The sequence below is a fragment of the Crocodylus porosus genome, unplaced genomic scaffold (assembly GCF_001723895.1).
Source record: "Crocodylus porosus isolate Cpor-Errol unplaced genomic scaffold, CroPor_comp1, whole genome shotgun sequence".
NCBI classification, from domain to species: domain Eukaryota; kingdom Metazoa; phylum Chordata; order Crocodylia; family Crocodylidae; genus Crocodylus; species Crocodylus porosus.
In genome coordinates, this window is record NW_017728886.1 from 235,415,649 (window position 1) to 235,440,691 (window position 25,043).

General features: G+C 43.6%; 1 protein-coding gene across 3 annotated transcripts in view; it reads left to right on the plus strand.

The window, feature by feature from the left end:
* The window catches only part of GRHL2 (grainyhead like transcription factor 2), a 112,548-nt gene that overhangs the window by 48,845 nt on the left and 38,660 nt on the right, over positions 1-25,043 (plus strand). For all 3 annotated transcript variants that reach the window (XM_019551407.1, XM_019551416.1, XM_019551424.1), the window contains exons 8-9: positions 9,513-9,607; positions 22,864-23,022. In XM_019551407.1, coding sequence (XP_019406952.1) covers positions 9,513-9,607; positions 22,864-23,022 — 254 coding nt within the window. The remainder of the gene's footprint in view (positions 1-9,512; positions 9,608-22,863; positions 23,023-25,043) is intronic.

A 25,043-nucleotide genomic window follows, 5' to 3' on the forward strand; every position in this document is an offset into this window, starting at 1 on the left:
CAATAGAGTCCGAGGTGCTCAGATCTTGCAGTAATGGGGGCCAATATAAGAGCCTAGGAAATTGATCTCCCATTAAAAAGTCCCTAAAGGTAGGCTTAACTTTAAATACACACTTAAATCCCACTGACATTAATGGAGGAAGCGGGTGCTGAACTGCTATTTTGAATAGGAAAGGACTCAAAAGCTTAAGGAAGCAGAGAGATATTTCAGAATCGAGACAAACTGCAAATAGGGTTTCTGTGAAGGAGGCACATCCATCCTCTTCCTTCAGCAGTATGACTGAGAAATAATGACTCCCATTCAGGGGCATCCCACAGGACACAGTCACAAGTTTCTCTTTTTTAAAAACAAGATAGGACAAAAACCATAGCAGTAGATTACAGCACAGATATGTTCTATTTGTGTGTTCAGTATTGGCGCCATAATTTGATCAACAGTCGTTACGTCTACATGAGTCATGGAATGTGCAGTTGTTACTGTGTAGTACTAATGATTGCACAGTAACCCGCTGTGTTTAATGGCTATGTTTTGTTTTGGTTTCAAATTTGGACATTTTGGAGGACAGTAATTCATTTCAGTGCTTCGGATCACTGTTCTGTTTTGATTTGACCAAATCTGTTTCGGAGTTGCAGTGCTGTTTCGGTGATTCAGCCATAAGCTACAATGGGAAATCACTGAAATGCCTATAACTTTGTCATTTCTTGCCTGATTCAGATGAAAAGAACAGAGATGGTTGTTCCTTCTGAGGCCATGAAGCCTGCCAAGTTTCAAGGAGATGGGTGCAGGGGTTTCTGTGAAACTGCCCCTCAAACTGTTCAAAGCAAAACTTGTGACGTGTGTGCACGCGTGTGTGTTAAGGTGCAGCGGGATGAAACCAGCAGGGATGGTAGCCTGTAACAGGGAGCCTTCCTGGTGCTGGTTAGTTTTCTGCCCGCCCACCTGCCAACTGTCTGCTCCTCTTTTGTTTGCCATACCTTGATGGAAAACTGATTCAGAAGTTTGTCAGGCAGGAGGCTGCCCATTTATGTGTCTTGAGGTGACATCCATTCCACATCTCCATACCGCCCCTAACACTGCGCCCCATGCATTGCACATTGCATCCTTCACATGCTTTAGCTGTAGTACCCTCTCTGGGGCCTTTGGCTGTCTGTTAGGCCCTGTCCCCACCTTCAGGCCAGTTGGCATATCGAGCCTCTTGTTCTGGGTATTCCTCACGGTGGGCCCCTGGCTATTTGACCCCACTTTGGGTCCCGGCCCCAGCACAGACCAGTTAAGGGTACCTCTGATATATTTTATTAGGCCAACTAAAGAGTTGGAGAAATATATTTTAGCAAGCTTTCAGGTTTAAAAAACTTTGTCAGGCTGAGGGACCATCTAGTTGGTTTGTGTGCACTCTTTCTGGATGGAATGAATAGTGAAAAAGCCAGAGGCTGGCATACAATGCAGGCAAGAAATCCAGCCACTGAAAATGTAAATTGAAGTGTCAGGGGGTGAGGGACAGGCTGAGGGTGGGGAGTGGGAGGGAAGGGGGATGTAGCAGGTAAAAGTGGAGAGGTACTTGGGGAGTTAGATGTCAGACAGGTTATAATGTCTATATTGTCTATATTGAGTCCATGAGTTTTTGTATCCAGGAGGTTGATGAAGTGGAGTTCATAGGCTCATCTGTGAAAAGTGGTTTGACGTCTGTTCTGCAGCTCCATACCTTCCCTAACACTGTGGCCCATGCCTCACAGATGGCATCCCAGGCAGCTGAGCTCACCTGGAGCCTCAACTCCACTGCAACCAGCAAGTCTCAGGCCTCTCAAAGATCTTACTGGTCTGGGCTTTCCCTAGCCAGGACTGTGCATGTGTGTGGCGGCTGGAGGTTATAAGGTGTCTCCTACCCACGTTTCACCAGAGGTTCCGGCCCTGGCATTTTTGGGGGGCTGCTGTGCCACCATCAGTCCCACCAGGCCTCCTGACCCTGGCATGATCATGGTTTTAGGTCATGCCCAGGACCTGGGGCTGCCTCCTTCCCTGTAGCCCTGGTCTGTAACTCCAAGTTCATTCTGGCATGGGAGCTCAGCAGGGAGATGTTCTTCCCCTGCTGGCTGGTGATACAGTGAGTGCCACCTCCAGCTCTGAGATTGGAGCATTAAACAGTTTAAAAAAAAAAAAAAAAAGGAAATGGGTGTGGATGGAGTGAGGAGGGTGTGGCATTCACTCTGTCTGCACATGGAGCTTGGGGAACCCCAGCAGCGGGAAGTTCACCTTGAGGAACACTAGCTGCTCCACCAAACCAGGTGGGGTGTCACAACATCCCCAGCAATGCTGAACACCCTCTCGCTCAAAACACTGGCCGGTGGCCAGGACAGTTGTTCCTGGGCAACCATGGCCAGATCCTGCCACATCTGGCTGTGGCTTGCCCACTAGGCTAAGGGGTCACAGAACATTGGTTCCATGTCCTCAGCAAGGTAGGTAGCCACCGAGGCCTTGGTGCTACCTGCTGGATGCTGGGATCTGGTGCCTCTGGACCCCAACATGGAAGCCATGCCCTTGGCCCATGTTGGCAGTGGCTGTGGAGGAGGAAACTGGCTGGTGGACAGAGTGCTGGCACGGGACAGTGGATCCCCCTTTTCCACATCCCCCTGCCTCTGTATCCCTGACTCTGTTCATCAGCACCTCTGTCCAGTGATCCAGGGTTTTGCTAGCACACATGCTCCTCTTCATCCTCAGTTTGTGCATGGCTGCCAGCATGTGAACCGTACTGGACTGCAACGGACCCAGCCACATCTTGATGCTGTATGTCAGCTGCTGCACCAGTGCATGCACCTCTGTGACATCGATTCCCTGGAACTTCTCCATTTGGCTCTGAAGCCCCCTCACTGGGTATCACCTGGCTATAGAGGGTGTCACCAACCCTGAGGCTCTCAGTGGCCTTGAGGACCACCAAGATCTGGGGGATGATATTCCACTCTGTTTTGTTAAGGGGACTGCTGATCCCAATGTCCCTGTGCACGGCCATCTCATGGATGGCCTTCTATTGCTCCACCAGCCTCTCGAGCATCAGGTATGTGTAGAGTTCCACTGAGTCTCCACATCTTGTTCTCTGTTGCCACCGCTGTCCCGCAGGATGGCAGTGATGCAGAGGAGAGTCAGGACAGCTGTGTGTGGGCTGCAAGTGGCTGCAGCAGGAAGTGCTGGCCGTGGGGGTGGGGTGCTTTTCCCCCACACTGAGCACCAGTTTGTAACCCGCAGGTGAGCGTGGGGTTGGGGCTGCATGTTGCTCTCTGCCTGTACTGCAGGGCTGGGATGGGGGCACTGGAAGTGAGTGGGAGGTAGGGGCAGTGTGGGGTCTGTGCTTGTGTCCCAGGGCCAGTGCCAGCAGGACCCAGTGCCGGCAGGGTGGGAAGAGCGCAGGGTCCCTGGCTGACAGGGGCTTTATGGAGCCAGGTCAGTTCCCTTCTCTCTCCCTGCTGGTACAACCCAGCCTGACTCCACATCCACACATTCCCACAAACCCCCATATGCAATCACTTCTGCATGTATACCAGAAGCGCCTACAAATCAGGACAATTTTTTCAAAATTAAATTAAAATATATTATTATAGGCATTTGATTTTTAGTAATTAATTTGTTGTTGTTTTCCCCTGAAGATGGCAAACACTTTTCCCCAAAAGAGTATTTCCAGGAGCAAGGGGAGGAACTTCCAGTGGTAAAGGTCAGAGGTTAGGGGCAGGACTTCTGGTTCCAAGATGGTGACGAGGGGGCAGGGCATGTGTCAAGGGGTGGGGCTACCCATGCGACCCTCAGCAGCCTGCCAAAACTCAGTAAGTGGCCCTCTGCCTGAAATAATTGCCCCTGTTCTATCTGCTTACTATATCTTCTATGTCTTTATTATATCTTCTTCTATCTTTGTACTATATCTTCTGTTTGTAATATATTGGAAAGATGTATGTCCAATCCTTTCCAAAAAGAGATACTAGCAAGAGACTGACTAGAAGGCCAGTCACTGCACCCAGCCACATTAGCTTTCATACGCTGTTGCTTCCAGACAGACAGCTCACAAAAGGGACAGAAAGACTTCATACAGAACCTTATATGCTGTTTCTCCGTCCCTCCCCCAGAGCACTGGGATTGGAAAGGACCTCGGGGACAGATCACAGACACTAGCCAGCTACAGATGTCAATATCAGAGCAGTCCTTGCTCCCCTCTCTTCTCCCTTCCTCTTCTGAGTTTCTGTTTCCCCGCAAGCCCACCTCTGAAACATTTTGGATGATTTCATTTCATTTTGGAGCCTTCCATTTCATTTCAGATTTGGTGTTTCAGGCACCAAAATGGGCCAAAATACCTCTGAAATGAAATGGCTGCTGAAATTTTGCACAGCCCTAGTACCTGGCATTACTGCGCAGCACCATCCCTGCAGGGGGTTTTTCAGAAGCTACTGCACAGTATCATCTCTTTTAGATGTGCCCACTGATACAGTTTTACTTATATTTTATCTAGTATTGGTAGTAGTATTTATCTGCTTAATACAAAGTTGTTATCATCGCACATGATCCATACAAGTTTTTACCTTTTTATTGTGTTATGTAGCAAATTGCAACATTGAGTACAGTATAACCTCATAAATCTGCATATGAAAAATATGGAATTACCAAATATCTGGCTCTTCCCCCACACACACACTGCTCTGGGACCAGCTGCTGCTCCCCACCCGGCAACTCCCCATATGCAGAGGGGGAAGCTTGCACATGCCTCTTTCCCCCCTCCCCCCCCAAATCCGCTACCAGCTGCCATGTTGGTTTAAAAAAATCCATCATTTTCAAATTTCTGGCAAGTGCTCAGTCCAAAGTGCACTGGATTTATGAGGTTATACTGTATATGATTTATCCAAAAAATGGAAATAATTTTTCTCTCTCTCTTTCTAAAAGGTATAAAGGGAAGCCTAATTTTGTTCTGGTAAAGCAAGAACAGCTTTAGAATATAATTAGGTTAGCAATTTTCCAATATCCATGGAAATGACTGCTCATTTTATCTGCTTTGGATTCTTTAGCTGGTGATAGTATGGAGGGGACAGTGTACAGCTCATTTAAATGGCACATCATACAGCTTTCTTGTCTTGTGTATAGGAGTTACAGAAATGGAAGCATTTGTGAGAAAAAGGGAAAGGGTGGGGGGATGCTAGGTTCTTCCAGTCTCTTAAAAGAACAGAATGTTTCTTTGCAAGTAGGGGTGCACTGATTAAAGATTTTTTGGCTGATACCAATGGCCAATTATTGACCAGTAACATCAGCTAATATTGATCCGATTGCTGATATGCAGCCCAGCAGCTTGGAGAACAGTGTCCAGCTGGTAAGTCAATTGGGGGGAAGGGGCAAAGGGGGAGGGAAGGGGTTTGGGGGCAGCAGATTGAGGCCCCCGCGGTGAGGGAGGGAGTGAGGCTGGAGGAGGTGCAGGGCATGGGACAGAGCTGGTGGCTCATCTGGGGTGTGCAAGGAATGGCTCCCGCCACTGTGCACACTTGCGGAAGCAGCATGGGGGACGTGTGCCTCCTGGATCTGTTTGTGGGGTGAGGGCAGAGTGCCACTGTGCACTCATACTTGGAGGCTGCACCAGGTTCTTCCTGGCAGCTGTGCTCGGGGTGGGTTAGGTGGCAGTGCTGGGAGGGGAGCTACGGGGGAGCTAGCCCCCTCCCCCCTGTAAACCCCCTCGCAGTGCTGCCACCCCATCCTGGTTGGCTGGAGTTCAGCCACTGGGAAGAGATTGGCACCAGCCCCTGGGAGGAAGCATAGTGGTAAAGGGGTGGGGGGCGCGGCAGCCCATTCTCACCCCACACACACATCTGGAGGGGCACACCTCCCTATGTTTCCCTTGGGGATGTGTGCAGTGGTGGGAGCGGCCCCCCAGACGAGCCACCAGCTCTGCCCTGCCCCAGCCCCACTTCCTCCCTCACCGTGGGGACCTCAATCTGCACCATGCCCCTTCCCCCCAACAGACTTACCAGCTGAACACTACTCTCCAAGCTGCCAGGCTGCATTTTTGGCTCCGTGCATGTTGCAGCTGCACATATGCATGTGGCATTTATTGGTGATATGAGCCAAAAAAAAGCTGATTGCTGATAATTTTAATCTTGCTTTTATTGGTACCAATACAATATGGACCGATGTATCAGTACACCTATATTTACAAGACCTCTTGTTCACCTCTTTCCAAGATGTGTTATTATTTTCACAAGGTATTTTTGCTCAGTCATAAACTAAAAGTGTGTCCTTGTGCACATTTGAGATGTATATGCTTCTCAATTTTACTTGCTTGCATTCTTAAACAAAAATGAGATCATGATGCCAATGTCTTCATTTAGAAAAATGACCTGAATTCACAGTGGAGATGGAAAGCAGTAACTTCTTCTTTGAACACACATATATTGTGACCAGTTGTTTTACCTTACGGAAGAAGATGTCTGCCTTACGCCATGTCTGGAGTCTGAACATTATGAATTCTTCCCAGTATGCAAACTTTCAAGCATTCCAGATGCATTTTTTCAGTCCAGACAGCACCTCTGCCTTTCAGAGCAGAGAATGTCTATTATTCATACTTTTCTCTCTCATGTTATTACCCTTGCAACACTGGTGCTTTTGCTAGACAAATTTACATTAATCAACAGTTGCTAGTTGTTATTTTTAAAACCTAAATAATGTTTATTATTTTCTTAAAGAGAAAACAAGGCTGAGAAAAGGAATACTAGGAATGCATAAGGCCATGATGTACAGATGCAGAATATTATTCCCTTTAACTACAAAGCTAGAAATCAACATATATTTTTGAAGTGCAGATACAGGCAAAAGTTAGAAGATAAGGATAGTTGCATTAAATAATTACAGCTGTCCTGTACAAAGTTCAGTTATGGTCCTTAAGGGATTGACTTGTCCCATGGAGAGATGACATGCTTTCTTGAAGAAACTGAAGTCTCTTTTAATCTGAAACTAGAAGTATTAAAGGTGACCAGGAAAAGAGAAAAAATAGGTTATTGTTTCTTCTGCTTTATCAAACAACAACAGAAAACACAAAACAAAAAAGATTCTTCATACAGTTTTTTTCCTACTTTCCTTTACCTTAGAATTTCAGGCCTTGTATACATTGTTTTTCTCCTTGTCAATACTTTTTAGGTGACGACAATACCAATAAAGTTAGAATACCATGGGCCCCAAGGAAATGAAACCCAATTAACTGAGGGGATGCAGTTTCCTTTGGATGTTTTAAAAACCATTTAGGCTCATTTTTCTTGTTTCTAATTAAATTTGAGGGCAAAAAGATGCATTTGTTGAAGATCTACCACCCCATGCCTTAAATGATAGGAAAGATGACATTTCCAAGTTCTGCTTTTTCATGTTTGTTTCTTTTTCATGGTGTATCTAATTTTAAAGTAAGCACAATTATATTTATTTAGATAAATTACAAAGTAAGCAAAATAAAGTGAGCTGCTCAGTCACAAAGAAATAAAAAAGAAGCACAAATTTATTTTTATTTTTCTTTGCTGGTTATAAACATATCTTTAAAAACATGATCATTTAACAAATGAGCACGTGTTTACTTTTAAATGTCTGTGAAAAGGGTTTCCTATATTTCTGTTGGTAACAAACTGTACAAATGAAACTATCTGGGCCAAGGCATTCTACCAGTTTGGCTGCAGTGTAAAATACCTACAGCCTATAGGCCTGAACTTAGAATCTATCCTTTGATTCAACAGATGGGTAAAAGCTGACTTCACTGCACAGTTCAGACATCCAGGAGTTCATTTGCTTCCAGTGAATCTGTTAGGGCATTTCTTTTAAAATGTGTAAAATTACCTTTTTTAAAACTTGTGGCCCAGCCAGCCCCTCTGCTGCCCAACGCCACTACTTGGAGCCTGGGGCTGACCCAGCCTGGGGCTCTTCTGCCTCAGCTCAAAATGCTGCTGTCCCAGGCACACGTACAGACACTGCATCTGGGAGCGGTGTACTCTGGCACAAACTACTGCAGAGTTTATCATGTCACATTAATTGTATGTGTAGATGCACCCACAGTGAACACTGTGCCGAAACTCCCATTTCCTTGAAAGAATGGAAGACCATATCCTGGGTATTGTCACATCTCTAAAACAAAAATGAGCCATAAATTGTTCTCAGGATGAGTAATGGCATAAGTCTTTTGTTCTCTTAGCATTTTAAAAATTTAATCAGCTTTCCAACCATCAGGGTTCAAAACCAGTGAGTCTTGCTCTTTGAGGGTTTCTAGTCCATATCAATCATAAGTTCACAGAGTTGAAGGCCAGCAGGATCTATTAAATCATCTAATCTGACCTCCTACCTAGAACAAACCATTCAATTTTACCTAGTTATCCCTGTATCAAGCTCAACAATTTGTGTTTGACTAAATCATATCTTTCAAAATTATAAGATAATAAGGAAACATGTTTGAAGGAATAGTTCCTTTCTCCTCTGGGCTGGTTTTGCTAATGACAGGAGTAATACTTAGATGTCACAAGCCATCTTCAAGGTTCATTGACCTCCTCAGCTCTGTGTTTTTTTTCAGTCATCTTTAAAAATCCTCCTTTAAAATGTTACCTTTACCTTCCCATTTTTAGCCATTCCTTCTTACTACCAAGTTAATGAGCACACTTATTTGTTCCTATTGCAGAACTACTGATTTCTTGTTAAGAACAAAATCTCAAGTAAAAATAGAGGTCACACAGGGCACATCTACACATACAATTAATGTGCCTGAATAAACTCCAGCACAGTTCACTTTGAAATTTATTGTTCCCAGGTACAGTGTTTACACATGAATCCAGGACTGCAGCACATTAAGCCAGGGTGGTACAGCCCTGGCTGGCAGATGGTTTCAGGGATCAGCCTGCTAGCTTGAAGCTGCTGTGCCCTGGCTCAATGTGCTGAAGAGGGGCTGGTTGGGGCATAAGGGTGCAACTATGTGGGGCTGGCTGGCTGGCTGGCAGGCAGGGAGCTCCTACATTGTAGCACCCTTGTGCCCCAGCCAGCTCCAATCACCATCTATACATGCGTTGCAGTGCAGTAAATAACTCCACTGTAGGATAGTACTTGCATCAGGCAGTACTAACCTATGGCAGAGTTAATTAGTTTACTCCAGACTAATAGCTGTGCATGTGTAAATGGTGATACTTTACTGTGGGGCTAATTAGGCAACTCCTTAGTAAGCATCTCTTGTAGATGCCCCCGCAGTGTACTAAAGAGTATAGCTTAGCAGGAATATCACAGTGTGCTAAATTAGATGTATTAACAATGAAACTTCAAAAAGGGGCTAAAGTCAAGGAGAAGGTAGAGCAGGGAGTTTCTAAAGTGCCAACCTGCCTTTCCATATGCAGTGAAACATAAGTAACACTAGGTTTTCCTGACACCTGATCCCCACCTGAATGAAAAGGCAAAGGGCAGACTTGGAGACTCATCCATGAACTTTAAGAATAAATGTATATATAATTTTTCTCAACATTTTTTAAAACTTGTTGTGTCCACAGCTGATTACAAGGAGAGTTTTAACACCATTGGGAATATTGAGGAAATTGCATACAACGCTGTGTCCTTTACTTGGGATGTCAATGAAGAAGCGAAGGTAGGTTATACATGGAGTGAATTGTATTTTTAATGGCATTTATTTATAAATACTACCTCTCCTATCCACCCCATTCTCTTCCTTAATTAACACAAGACAATTGTGCAGAAGTGAGCAAATTCCATTGTCTAAAAAGTAGCCCAGGTGACTTGAGGTATGCTTATGGAATCTCTTTAAGGCAAGACGGTATGTGACGGGGCGGGCAAAATAGAGCTTGCCAGGCCATTCTATGTGGACTGCGGGACCCATAAAAAATTTAGAAAATTAATATTTATCTGCTCCTGGCTGCTTGTCAATGATGACAGGATCCAGGGGCAGCAGGACCCAGAGGAAGCTGGCAGCAGGACCCTGCAGCAAGGCCTGCCTAGCCCTGCCCCCCTAGGCCCCTCCAACCAGAACCCCCTGCCCAGCAGAAGCTTTGGCCTAGGAGTGTCAGGCTGTTCCTGCGTCCCTGCACTGGAGAGGGAAATTCAGGTAAGAACATGGGAGGATCATGGGATATCACCCCAGTCCTTGGGTACAGGCTGCCTCATGCTGAGTCCTGTGGTCACAGCCATGCAGCAGGGACCATGTGGTGCCAGAGCGCTGCAGTGACAGGCAGGAAAGTGTGGGGTGGGGGGAGTGGCAGTGAGTGGGTGCATGGGAATGCAGTGACAGCTGGGTGGGAGTGTGGGGCCGCACTGGTCTCCTGGGGCCACTCTGGTGCTCAGAGTGGGGTGACAGGAGCATGGGGTGTGGGCTGGAAAGGGTCTGTGGAGCCAGTCTGGGCTGTGCCAGCAGGGAGAGAAGGGAGACTGCCCGGCTCCATACAGCCGCCGCTGGATGGGACCCCACACTCTTGTCGCCCACTCTGGGCCCTGCCAGCGTGGGTCCTGGGACACTGGCATGGGCCCTGAGCTCCTGCCCAGCTGTCACTGCTCTCACATGCCTGCTTGCTCCCACTCTCCCTCACCTGACACTGCTTTCAGTGCATCCCTGCCCACCAGCCAGATGCTCCTGCACCACATAACTCCTGGCTGCATGGCCAGATTGCGGAAGCATGGGGCCTGCACCAGTACCCCAGGGCTAGGAGCAGGAGGGTGTGTGTGTGTGTGTGAATGCGCATGCATCTGTGCAATGAGGGCAGGAGCAGGGGAGAGAGAGAGAGCAATAAGGGAGGGACAGCGTGTGTGTGTGCGCACATGCGTGGGCAGTGAGTGAGTGAGTTCATAGAGCAAGTCTCACACCCCCCCACCATATACATGCACCCACACTCCTCTTTCATTGCTATACATGCAAATCCCAGCTGCCCTCCCCCCCTACAGTCCCCCCACAAACCCCACACCTACTTATACCCCACATATCCACACACACACACCCACATGCTCCCTCACCCCACAGCTACCCTCCCCCACATACCCACACATGCACAGACTCCCACAAACCTATACCCCCCCATGCCTCCACCCTTCCACAATAGACCAAGAATAAGACTTCATTACTATTGTGAAATCATCTCTATGTGCATGACATAAACAAATGTAAATCAGGACAAAAATATATTTTGAAATAAAATTAATAAAAGTTGTAGATGTTCGAGTTTTAGAATATAATTTGGTATTTTTCTGGTTCTGAGATAGCAAAACCTCTTGTTGAAAGTAGTCCTTCCAGGGGCAAGGGGAGGGCAAAGATCAGGGGTTAGGAGATGGGACTTCCAGTCACAAGATGGCAACTAGGGGGCGGGGCAACTGTCAAGGGGTGGGTCTACCCATGCGGCCCTCTGCCCAAAATAATTGCCCACCCCTGGTGTATGAAAACAGGGGCCCACTGAAATAAAGCTCTTGGGCAAGAGTTTCAAACTGAGCCAGGTTCCTGCTCTAATAAAGGGAGATTAATCATTGGAAGTACATTGCAAAATAGTGTAGTGGGTTCCATATTTATTGCCTTTCAATGGTTTCTATTTGAATAGGTCAATTTTATAAAGTGTGTGTGTTAAGATTCAAATATATAAGGTGACAAATGCGATCCAAGCTGAACTCTTCCTTTCTTCTTCTTCTTCATCATCATCAACAGTAAATATTATGCGAGCCAAATGATGCTGTCAGTGACTTGTGTCATTGTTTTCAATGGGGTTGTATATATTGATGTTGTGGCTGGAGCTAAGTATCAAACTAGAACTGGTAAATTTTATTTTTTGTTGCCTAGGTGATTTCACGTATTTTCCCATTCAGTTAAAAATGCAGTTCCCTTGCAGCTATTCTAGATAAGAATGGTCCAGATTCCTTGAACAATTTTAACTCTCATAATTTAGTTATGGAGATATAGTTCATCACACAGAACTGAGGGCTTTGTAGAAACTAGCTGGCTGTCCATAGCAATCTAACTCCCACCTATTAATGTTTAGCTAGATTTAAATTGATAATTTCCAGGTTTTTCTTATTTTTGTATCAGTATCCAAATCATTGCATTAAGTTGGTACAGATGCAGTGAAAAATAGCTGGTTAAAACAAGCTTGTGTTCTCTGACCTTATACTAACCAGGAAAAAGTACATTGTAAAATCAGTATTGGTACTGCAGGCTTTTCAGAAATAATAACTAGTGAATGATCTCAAGTCTCACTGGATAACAGGAACCAGCTTCATGTTAAATATCACCAGCATTCAAGTATACCATAAGGTCAACAAATCCAGAAGATGAATTACACTCATAACAAAGCTCACCAATATATCCCTATTACACTGAGGTTATACTTGCAGCAGGTGACATTCAATGATGACAGACTTGACTGTCACTATCCTGCCTCCTTTTAAATTGAATTCGAATCCTGACATTTTATTAGTGAATTGTGTATTTAATTCAAATTATAGAGAAACAAAATGCAATAAGCATATCTTTAAACATGCATGGCAGGAAGCGTGATTGTAGGATCGCAAATCAGATCCTATCACACCTTACTGCTGGTTCAGGGCAAGCCCAATCTCGGACTCCCCCCTCAAATGGCAAGAAGCAAGCTCCTGCATCTGGGAGCCCCCTCAGTTGATGGAGCTCCAAGCTGCAGGTGCTGTCCATTCAGCCCCACAGCTGGGAGACCTCAGCTGCTGTGAACTCCCAGCTGTGGGAATGCACCATGCACCCTCAGCTGAAAGACCAAGTGCTGTGATTTCCCAGCCTTGGGTGGGTGCATGCTCCTGTGCGGCTGGGATCCCTGTCAGTGGGAAGCTCCCAGGCTTGGGGGTGCAGATGGGCCCCACACAGGTGGGAACTTCAATCAGTTGATGGGGCTCCCAGCCTAGGGGCCCCTAGCCACACATTCAATTAATGGTGGTATAAGAAGCAGCTACAAAGTTGTTATGCATATTTTGTGGAGTAACTTTGTAGCTTATTCCTTTTTATCATACCATTACTTGATTGAACATGTGGCTTAGTGACCACTTATGGTGATTAACTAGTGATTAAGTAGTTGATCACACCTGAAGTGTGTCGATGGGGTCCTAGATACTGCTCATCCATCTGGAAATGAATGCTTCTGACACCCAGCATCCTCTCCACCCCAAAATTATTTCTGATCCCCCCCAAAATGTCAATTAAACAACTTGCAGCTCCTCCCAGCTCCCCCTACAAATGAATTTTGCCCACCTTAGCTCTTCCCCTGCAGCTCCTCCTCCTCCTGCTTCCATGGATCTCTTGAAAAGGAGCTTGTACACCCCCTCTTCCATTCTGCTCCTTACTTTACCTTTCAACAGGCAGCAGGAACCCTTTCAGCTCCCCAGGTCATGCGTTTCCTTGTTCTTTACCTTTACCTTTCTCACTTGGTTACAGGCTTTACTCACCAACTTAGAAGTCTCATCATATCTCGTCTTCCCTTAACCAAGGTATCAGGCCTTCCTGCTCCTTTCCTTCTGGCTAATTGGCCCCCTACTTGCTGTTGAAGTCACAGGCTGGCTATCTCCTCATTCTCTGCAACTTCAACTCTTCCTTTCTTCTGTTCCCAGTGCTGTCCTTGAGGTAGGTACAGGGACCTACACTAAGGCTGTTTTGACTCTGGCTGGTTTGCTATCCCAAAGCAGACTTAGAAAAGCAGCCTGCATATGTATGCAGCTCTCAGCCTTGTGTTATTAGAGGGAGGAATTTTCTTATGGGCTAGACTTCCATTTACCTGATTGGTCTTTTCCTCCTTTGGCTGCACTAAAAGGCTGCCCCATGGCTGTTGTCTCCATCATGCTGCTAGAAAATAGGGAACCCTAATAGCAATTTGTTTAGTAAGGGGAGTTAAAAACCCATTAGCCCCACATAACCAGTGTTACTGACTCTCACAATTTTATCCTGATTCTTGTAATATTTGGTGTGGTTCCTGCACCTCTGGCTTCTGGAAGCATGTGAATACTTGAATATCTCAGCTTTCACTGGTTTTTTTTTTTTTTTTAAAGCAGGTTTCTTATTTGTGTGTGTGTGTAAGATTTCAAAAGGAACTGGTCATTTGCTAATGCCCAGAAATAGGAATTCTCACAAGATCCCACTGAGTTATTTGAAAGCCACAGACTTGAAGTCTTGTAATTAAAAGCTGTTTTTTTTCCCTCAGTACTTACCTCATTCAAGGGAGCTGGAGAACTTCAAGCCCTAATTACAGACTCTCCTTTCTTAAAATTTTTGAAGAATAGTCTTTAAATTGACTCCATTGTTTCTCCCCAGTGTTGTTTTCCCCCCTTTCACCACAATTTCAAGATTAAAACTAACCTCACAAACACAAAGGCCTCTTTCATTTGAGTCGAACTGAATGCTTAAAAGAGGAGTTGTTTCTTGGGCTTCAGAGATGCTACTTGAAGCCTTCTACCGAGGAGGAGGAAAAAAATAATTCTTTGTGCTCCTTCAGCAATTCCAGTTTTCTTTTCTTTTCTTGTTTTAAAATCATATCTGATGCTTTTCCCAGCATCAAGACAGCACTACCTCCAAAATCAGATCTCTCCTTTCTCCATTACCATATAATCCAGATGATGGGCTGTTGTTTTAAAGCCAGATTCTGATGCCAGAACTCGAGCTGAATAGTATTTTGCCATTGGAAGTGCTTGAGGAGAAAAGTAATATTTAGCCTGAGCAAGGGAAACAGAATTTAGCGTATTATAAGGCAAGACTGCTTAAGTCTTCCTGAGGCAGCATCTCAGTTTGGTTTATGTTAAAAGAAGCTTTATCATGTATGTAAAGAATTCAGGCAGAGACCTCTTCTGCTTCCTTGGTTACTTGAAATGAGTTACAGCTTTGGTAAAGCTACCTCCTTTTGTTGTAGTCATTGATCCTCCACCTTCCTCAGTGTATGTTGGAAGGGAAAGAAAAATTATGAACCCAATACATTGAACAAAGTGGGAGAGTGTCCACTGTCTTTAGTAGACTATGGATCCAGTTGTGTGACAGAAGACTAGTCATACTGAAGCTTATTGAGTACCATGGAATTTTTTAGTTAAATATAGGATATAGGAGAATCGGAGGAAGGGATTTTCAACCATACTAAACTAATTTTTGGGATCCTCAGAGGAATGACACTGTATGTATTAAGAGTACTCTGCTAGACAGTATAAAAAAAGTGTTACCTTCCTTTCAGCCCCTCATTTACTTTTATGTATAGATAATGTATATTTAAGACAAGGATAATTAGGTGGTTTCTCACTTAATATTTGCAGAGGTAGTTGAGAGAAATAAGTATAAGCCTAGAGTAGCTGTCTGACTGTAAAAAGTATCTCATACACAAGTCTGTGACTGCGCTAAAGGCATGTGCTGAAATCAACTTCTTGTCTCTCAGTAGAATTTGATCTTCTAATTCAACTATGGTACAATTGGTCATAGCTGTAAAATCAAGATGATAACAAAAACAACTCTGACCCCAGCAACATATGGGTCAGAATTAACCTTGTTTGCATTGTGATGATGCATGTTTGTTAAAATCAATTTGAATAATAAGTTTTGTTTTAATATGTGAGCAAGCTAAGATTTATGATGTCCTTAACTATTCCTTTCCTTACTAAACTACATCGGATTATAGTTTATTAAGGAGAAAAATGTTATTTATATACTTTAAAAAAATAGAGCTAGAAGGAATAGACAATAATCTGAGTACTGGTACCAGAATTTATGTGGTATTAGGCTCAGAGCCAGGTTTAATAAATCATCCCATGTGTGTAAAGGGAGAGTTAAAATAACTTGTGGTAGCAAGTGATGTTGAAATTTCAGGGTATACAAATGGTTCAGTAAGTATGCAGCTGGGATTCAAAGCAAATGGTATTTTTATGTAGCTGTTTGGGTGTGGTGCGGATAAAGGAAGCTTCAAATGAGAAGTGCAAACATTTGCTGGAGACATTGGCATTGAACTAAAACAAAGGTCTTACCTTTGTATGGGATTTATAAGATAATGGATGGCAGGAGAAACTGTAAAGCTGCTATTTTATTTATATATATATAAAAGGAATGATGGGATTGTTTTTACTTTCCCCAAGAAAGACACAAATATCTTAACTCTCTGTGGTCACAAAGAATGAAGTGATTCAGCAGAAGGCCATTAATTTCTCTAAAGAACAGTCAAGGGGTATAGATCTCACATGTTAGCAATCTAGAGAGAAATGGTTGAACAGTGTCTAACTTTGCATCATAAAAACTTTTAGCGGCTCTTTGTAAGGTGGTGAGAGCAAGAAATGCAAACAGTAATAAAAGGCTTATATTTATAGGTTTCATAACTGCAGACCTTTAAAGTGTATAAGCCAGGAGATTGAGGTAGGAGTCATGTAGGCTGGATTAAATGCTAAAGAAGAAATGAATTGTTGAGCCATGCCTGTCTCTCAAGGCAGGTAACTGTGTTTTTCATTTGTACAGCTCTAATTATGCTTCAGTGTTTAACAAACATATGAAATCCTCGTAATAACAGCGGCATAAAACAGGACTCCTCCCCACGAGGAGATAAAGATTTCCCCAAAAGAGAGAGTTATTTTTATCTTACGTCAGTTTTGTAACGTTGTCAGTCATTAAATGTTCCTCATTCTTTATTATCAAAGTGTCCTGGATTTTCTGCTGGTTCAAATGAGCAGAAAAGCAGAGTAATGAAAGGTCATAATTTTCTTATTGCTTTAAAATGTATCTAATCCTGACAAGTCTTTTCTGCACTAAAGGTAAAAACTCAGGGTCTTTCTGCTAGTAAAATACAGTAGAGGTCCAATCATGTCACATTCAGTCAATTTATAGTACCACAAAATGGCAAACCAACCACAAAAATGTTCCACATATAATCTAGAACATTTTGGGGGCTGGTTTATATGAATGTGTCCCAGTCCCAGGGCTGCCATGGTCTTGATGCTGACAGTCAGCTGAACTGGGACTGAAGGCTGTGCCTTGCCCTATCCCAGTGCTCAGCTAAGCATCAGGATGGGGCATGTAGCAACCCCAGGACCTGGGACATAACCACCCTCTGCCTAATCTCTGGGACTGGGTTGGGGGCAGCTCTGGTCTCCAACTGGGACCAGAGGCTGTCCCATGTTCCACATCAGAATTTGAAAAAAAATAAAATAAAAAAAATGGACCCGAGTCTAAAAACTCTACTTGCATCCCAGCTGGGTTTCATGCGTAGTGCTGAAAAGCCCAGGGCAGAGGAACCTGGGGAGAGACTCTCTGGTCTTGGGCTCCCAGCATCCTGCAACTCTTAAATGCAGCACATGTTGCATATGGGATGTTTAAAAGCCTAGAGTGCAGGGACACAAGATCAGAGAAAGGCTCTTCAGGTTCAGGCTTCCAGTACTCTAGGCTTTTAAACCACCCAGCTGCAAGCACAAGGCTTGCACATGTGGTTTTTAGGCATTGGGCTACCCACTGCCCAATCTCAATACTCAGTTGAGCATGGGACAGCCCCAGGGCCCAGGTATTAGCATCCTGTTGCTCAATCCATAGAATTGTGTTGGGGGCAGCCCCAGGTCACAGTTCAGCCCTAGCAGTCATGCAGTTTGGGATCTGGGGAATTTTATGTCCCATCCCAAACACTGCATGTCTTGCTATGCATGCATGGCAAGGCAGGATGCACAATGTTTGGAACGGGACATAACATTCCTCAGATCTCTATCGCACTGTTATTTTAATGTCTGCCAGTGGCCTGAGAGGTGAGGGTTATACAGGGAAAAATAAGCCCCACATGAAAGGGTAAGTGAAAATTGCTGATCTTCAGAGCAGGCCACATTCCTCCCTCATTGCCTTAGGGGGGTGAATGTTGTGATTCTTGATTTAAGGAGGTGAGGGAGAATCTCCACTAGGTTACATGGGTCTCTTTGAATTCAGAAATATGCCACATAAAGTACATTATGGCCCGTGCTAAATTTTTATGTAGAGCAAAAAACAGACAAGAAAGCAACAATATAAGAAGCAATAAGAGAGAAGGAAAACATTAAGGTCAACAGTCCAGGTGAGCAATAGATGCTCAGTAGTTTTCTTTTTTTTTTCTTCATTTTGTTAATTTTTCTCCTCGGACTGAAACCCAAGCTTGTCTGCCTATAATGCAAGTAGCAGTTTGTGTGGGATGTTGCAAGGTGCAATTTAAGAACATAAGGTCAAAGCTAGAAATGGAATTAATTGTTAATAACAGCACAAATGGGAGCCTGTGCTATAGTTTTAGCTTGTGATTTTTCATTTAAAAATATGTGACAGAAAAGACATCTGTTAGCAATGCATTTCAAAAGAACACTTCTGCTGGGGGAGCAAAGGAGGTGGGCAGGCCCTCACTCACCCTGCTATCTCACTGGCATCCAATCTAGAGGAGCTTGCCAGAGTCAAAACTTAATGAAAATCAGCACTATGCTGTGTAATAATAAAAGGGCTCCTGAGCACTCAATTGTCTGATCAGAGAAGTCTTTCAGAGATAAATGCAAGGAGCATGCCAATGTCTTCAGTGATTCAAAATAAGAAATTAAAATCAATTTCAAGAAAATATATATGTTCCTTGAGGACCCCATATCTGTATTCTGTTTACTAGGGTTTTTTATCTTTATAAAACATACCTTTGCTTTAAAAGGAAGCTAATAGAAAAGCGTGCAGAGGTAAAAACTCTTGTGAAAATCAATGATCTGTGTTTATTCCAATCCATCTGTTCTCTCCACATGGTACAAATGATATGGTGTTAAAGATAATAGAAGTGTCCTAATTTTCATGCATATTGCATGAAAGTAAAATTATTTCTATTTTAAAAGATCACAATACGTTACAGGATCCAGGGCTGGATATTGAATTTTATAATGTCCCTCTATTATTCATGTTGAATAATTTGTTATCACTCAATTAAGACTTTTAATGTTACAGAAAAATGAAATAATGTTGCAGTTGATTGAGCCTGTTTTCTCTGATATCTCATATTATGCTCTACATTTCTGGGGGTTAGAAAAGGCAATGCATAGTAGTATATGCAATTGTATAAGATATGACAATGCTTTTTTTTTTTTTTTAACCTCTCATCTGAGCAAAAATTATAGACCATATTTTCATGTATGCTAAGCTGTCTTTGCACTGCCCTATATCTCTGGTTACTTTGAGACACTGCTAGAGCAGCCTAAAGGAGAATGAAGGTAAATGAGAGTAAGCCCTCCATGTTTCCAAGAACTTACACCATGTCCACAGTCAGGCCCTGGAGCTAGATAGGCTGAGCTGCAATGTGAAACAGAATAACACTATCAGCTTCAAAATCAGAGTTTCAGCCTGGGCCCTTCCCTGACTCCCTCCCCTCACTTCAGTTAAACTTCAACTATTTCATTTGTAAATGCAGCAGTCTGATACAATCAGGTGCAGAAAAGCTGCTATGCCATTAGCTCAATCAGGCAAACAGGCTGTGCCAACTCCATCGTAAAATACCTGACTGTAACTTTAACTTCAGAGTGAAACACCCCTCCCCCATCACTCCAGCAGCACTCCTTTATTGTGGGTGTAACTTATCACAGGGGTGGTAGGTAGCAATAGGACTTTAGGAAAACACTTCCTATTTAAAAAAAAGTCTTGCATTTGTGGAGAAGTGGGAACCTGTTCAATTTTCTGACTTCTGAATTTTTACAGGACCCTGGGGATTTCTTCTACCACTAAGTCTCTCCTTTTTACCCTGAGACTTGTTCGTCACAGTTTGTACTGCCAGTTTTCTTTGGTTGTGTGTTCCATGGGCATGTATTTTTTTTTCAGTAGGACTGAATCCTGTGCACTAAGGGGAAAAGGATCATTATATAATCATTATATTATATATGTCAGTGAGAAAAGTGAAGTTTAGTATTACATTTCCATCACCAAAATCCCATGTGCTGAATCCTGGAATGGAAGAAATCACCATTTCATAGCAACAATAATCATTTGTTTTTTGTATTATTATTCTGGAGGAAGTATAATCATCATCTGGGACAGCACGGTATCAGGTGCTGTGCAAACATACAACAAAAAGACTGCCTAGCCCCAAAAAGCTTACATAATACATATAAGGCAAGAGATAGGCAAATTGATACAGAGCACCAAGAAGCAATGAGACCACTACTGCAAAGCACAATGGGCAGTGGTCACAGGACACGAATAGCCCGAGTGTTGTCAAAGTTGGTATGCTTCTTAGCAAAGAAATGTTTTAAGGAACTTGAACATGAAGAAGTAGCTTTGCATATGTGAAACCGAATGAGAAAAAAATGCAAAGGTGCTTTTTTGAACATTTAACAAATGTGTGGGAATAGGCTATGGAAGGCTGTGAAAGGAATAGCAAGTCATTTATGTATGGAGCAGTAGAGAAAGGCAACCAGGGAAGGGATACCAAAAGAGAAGCAAAAGTGATGAACTAGGAAAATGATCTTTAAAGTAGCATTCGTGACATGGTGTAACGGAGCACCATTGGGGTGCTTGCCACTTAGTGAGAAGCCTGCATGGTAAGGGTGTGTGAAATGGGCCATATTTGATTCGGATTCGGCCCTAACTGGGGACAGTGATTCGATTAGTTGATTCGGATCACTGTCCCTGATTCAGTTCGGCCAAATCCAAATCTGAAGATTCAATGCTGATTCAGAGAATCGGCGATTCAGACATGCGCTGCTTTAAATGTTTTTTCTACATAGCTCAGGGTACCAGGCATAGCTCGTTAATGCTGCAATGCTGGGGCAGATGGAGCATCCTACAGGAGTGCAGGGGGACCCCCCCGTGCGCTTGGCAGCAAACCCGGAAGTGGGTCTGCTGGAGACCATGCAGGCCCTGTTACCCCCTGGCTTGGTGATCGGCTGCAGGGGGACCCTGGGTGCCCCTCAGACCCAGGAGACACCAGCCGCCAAGCTGGGGAGGGGGCAGGGGGCCCCCCTGTGCACTCCCTGGTGGACCCAGAAGTGGACCAGAAGGGCTTCTGCTCCATTTCCAGGTCTGCTGGGGAGCCCCCTGTGCTCCTCTGGGATGCTTCATCTGCCCCGGCATTGTAGCATTGATGAGCTGCCTGGTACTTTGAGGTATATAGAAAAACCATTTAAAGCTATGTTCATGTCTGAATCACCAAATCTTTTTGAATCTTTCCAAATTGATTCAGAGCATTCAGATTCAATTTGGAGAGATTAAAGGGTCTCCTGATTTCAATTCGGATTTGGAGATGCAGCCCTTAAATTGGACAAAATCTTCACTAAATGGAATCGGGGACCGAAGCTTCGCATAGCCCTACTACATGGTAAGCAGCGGGGAGAGACCCCCAATGGCAGCCATTTTAAGGGGGAAGGTGTGTGGCAGAGCACCTTTAGGTGTCTGCCACTTTAAGGGCAAGATCAAGATTTAAGGGCAACTGGCAGGTGTGGGCCAGCCTTAATGAGAAAGTTACATGGCTGGAAGCCAGGCCATGTGATTGGAGGAGAGGGCTGAGCAACCTCCATTTTAGCTCAGGCCTGAGCCAGCAGCAGTAGTAGCAGTAAGGCCCCAGAGAAGGAAGGGGTGGTGAGAGGCAGGCCCTAGGGTGAGGGCATGAGTGTAAACTCCAGAAGGGGGCAGTGAGACCAAGGTTGATCTTTGCATGCCTGAGGCTGTAGTTGGGCCCAAGACTGAGTGATGCAGCTCAATGTGAATTGTGGATGGAAGGGGCGAGTAGTCAGCCCTAATGAGGGGGCGAGAATGACGAGTTATCCAGAGAGGGGCTTGGGTCAGAGTTCTGCCCAGGGCAAGGCAAATTGGCTGGTCACCGTTCAGGTGAAGGTTGTGAGTGGGCCCAAGAGGCTGCGTGCCAGCAAGCCAAGGAGTGCAAGTAGGCAAGCCTGATGGCTTACGCAGTCGTTTAAGGGAGCAGGACAGGTTGGGTGTGGCTCAGTGAGGGGCAGCACGTAAGAGGCCTGGTGAGAGAAGGGAGAGTGGAAGAGGCCCCAGTGAGACAGGGCAGTATGAATGAGGCCCGATGGGGTGGAGTGAAAGGACGAATGCATGAGAACTAGCAAGGAGCTGAGTTTGACCCAGCCACAAGCTGGAGTAAAGAACAATTCAGGGATGCCATCTGTGAGGCATGGGACATGATAAGGGAAGGTCAGGGTTGTGTGTATACCTCTATGCATTGGGGTCTTAAATGGGCAGCCTCCCACGTTGTTACAACCAGTATTTTAACAACAGGGCATGGCAGACGAGACTTGCAGATTGCCCTAGACAGGTGGGTAGGCCGGTACTATGACCGGGCCCTGGGAGCATTGTCCCCCCTGTTACACATGGCAAAATATGATTTGTCAAAAGCAGAAAAAAGGATGTTGTCAAATGGAAATGGAAGATGATGATAGCCTAAGCCAGTATTAGTAGTGTGGATGAATAGGGGAGGTCAGATCTTGGAGATGTTATGCAGAAAGATTTGGCGAGGTGAAGATACAACTAGCATATGAAGACCTAGAGAAGTCAAAGATGTAACTCAGGGGAGTGAAAAACAAGGAGGACAGTTGTTTTAAGACAGTGGAAAGGAAAAAGAGCTATGGGAAAATTTAGTTCTGGTTTGTTTGTCGAACTTAAACTGATAGCTGAACACTTATGAGATGTCAGACAGGCCAAAATTGAATTTGGAAAGAAATAGTTGCATCTGAAGTGAAGATGCAGTTCTGTGAGTTTTTTCAAAATTGAGATGGTAGTTGAATTCAATAACAAAATGTTTATAACTCTCTCTTTATATTTCTTTCTCAATGTTTTTAATAAAGACAACTCTTGCTTTAAATTTTGCCACATTTTTATATGGTCTCAGAAGTCTCCAGTGAAGAATAATCACGTGTACAGCCTTTTAAAGGTAATGTCTGATCTCTGTCTCTCTGCTTCAGATTTTCATCACAGTGAATTGCCTGAGCACAGATTTTTCTTCACAAAAAGGTGTAAAGGGTCTTCCTTTGATGATTCAAATTGACACTTACAGCTACAATAATCGCAGCAATAAACCCATCCACCGAGCCTACTGCCAGATCAAGGTCTTTTGTGACAAGGTGAGTGAAGATAATGTTGTGGAAAGTGGGGAGGATATCTCACTGGACAATTTGTGTTGCTATTGCTGTATATTAGTGCTAGGAAGAAAAAGACTTTTATTCCAAGAAAAACGGCATTGATGGAGAAGTTTTGACAAGCCCTACTATACATCTAATGAATCAGCTGCAGAGGATTTTAATTCCTATGCAGCATCTTTGCACATGATTCTTCCACCCATTGGTGTTTTTGAAATTTTTATCCAGCATTTATTTTTCCCATTTTGCAGATTAGGACAGATGGGTTAAAAGACATGCTCAAGGCCATGGAGAGGCTTTGCTTTTAAAGTGAGGGTAAGATCTCAGTGAGTCCTGCCTTTTAGGCCTGTCTTCAGATCCCTGTCCAATTCCCTCTCTCAAATTTCTCCCATCTTTCTAATTCCCTCATGGCAATAAAATCTTGAAGGTTAATCAGGTGGGTTTTAAAAATGGAGAAAAATGTTGCAAATAATGAATGTCAATGTATGCTCTGAAATCTTCTTACAGCCTTCTATATTTTTTTAATTGTAACTTTGAATGTCAAATATTTACACAGATGTGAACATACAGCTGGCTGTTAATAGCTCATTAAATATCAGAGGAACAAGTCTTTTATTTACCTGTTTTAGAAAAGTAATTAGAAAATCAGAATTATTTAAAAAAAAAAAAAAAAAAAAGAAAAAAATTAAGGCTAGAGCATAGCCTCTTCAATGGTGACCTGTAGAAACTGTGGGGTTGAGATTTTGAATGATCAATGTGAATTAACGTTGTCTGTCCACATAATTGATACTTTATGTTTCCAGGCTAGGAAACAGGAAATGAATATTGATGCATTTAATCATGACCATTTTCTAGTAGGAGAAGAGACCACAAGAGTAGTTAAAGTGTTACAGAGATCAAAACTATGTTAAAGGTGGGGGTTGGAGGGCTCCAGGGGATTGGTAATGGACTAGTGAGCCTTTCAGCTTTAGGTTGGCCTAGGGCTGGCAGACTGAGAATCATCCCTCTCCAAAACTTGTTTAGCGGATTATGTGAAACGATGTGGTAGGATCAGAGTCACTTTTTAACATATGAGGGCCCATCTCATAGAAACTGGTGCCTGATTTTCTTCTCACTTACACTGATGTAAATCAGGAGTATCTCCACTGAAATCAGTTGGTTCTATCATGGTGTAAAATATGACTCAGGCAGGAGTAAATCAGGACTGAAATTTAAGTCAGGTCTGGAGACTGAGCTGCCCTTTGTACTCACTCTTGTATGCATATGGTGTGGTTGTTTTGGGCTTCTTACAACTGGACAGCAAGACCTTCTCATTGACTTCAGTCTGTGGTTTCAGTGAGAATGCAGAGTGAAAAGCACACAGTAGGAATTTCAGCACAAGTTGCAAGTGTTCTGTTGTGCCCTGCTGAATTAATACAAGAAATTCAGTTGAGGCAAAGGAGGAGCATAAGCTGAACATGAGCAAAACAGGATAAGGGGTCTCCCTGTCTAAGGTAGCAGAATAAAGCGAGGCACTGTTTTGTTTTGTTTTGTTTTTAAAAATACAAGAACTAGTATAGGTAGAAAGTCAGGGGACTGCTTTCTCTTGCAGTTCTATTATATAGTAGTAACACAGAAAAGAGTTGTTCTGTTTATTAAACTAAAGAAAAAGAAGAAGAAAATGTGGTATTGCTCCTCCTCCTCCTGATTTATTAAAATATCTTATGCAACTTGTTTCGTAAAAGGAAAACATAACATCTTTTGCTATGTTTGCCAAAACCAGATTGTAATATTGTGCTAAAATCTGATCGCTAGAAAGTAGCTAGTTTATCATCATTGATAAGTGGTTGCAAAGTGACTCTCTCCAGCATCAATAATGACATGAAGATAAATTTGAAAGTTTTTTTGTCATTTTTATTTTGGTTTTTAATTATGTAAGGAGTTCCCTTTAATATGGAAAAGAAAACAAAATATTTTTATCCTGACAGTATTGTTAACATATACAAGGGGGTTTGCAATATCTCTTA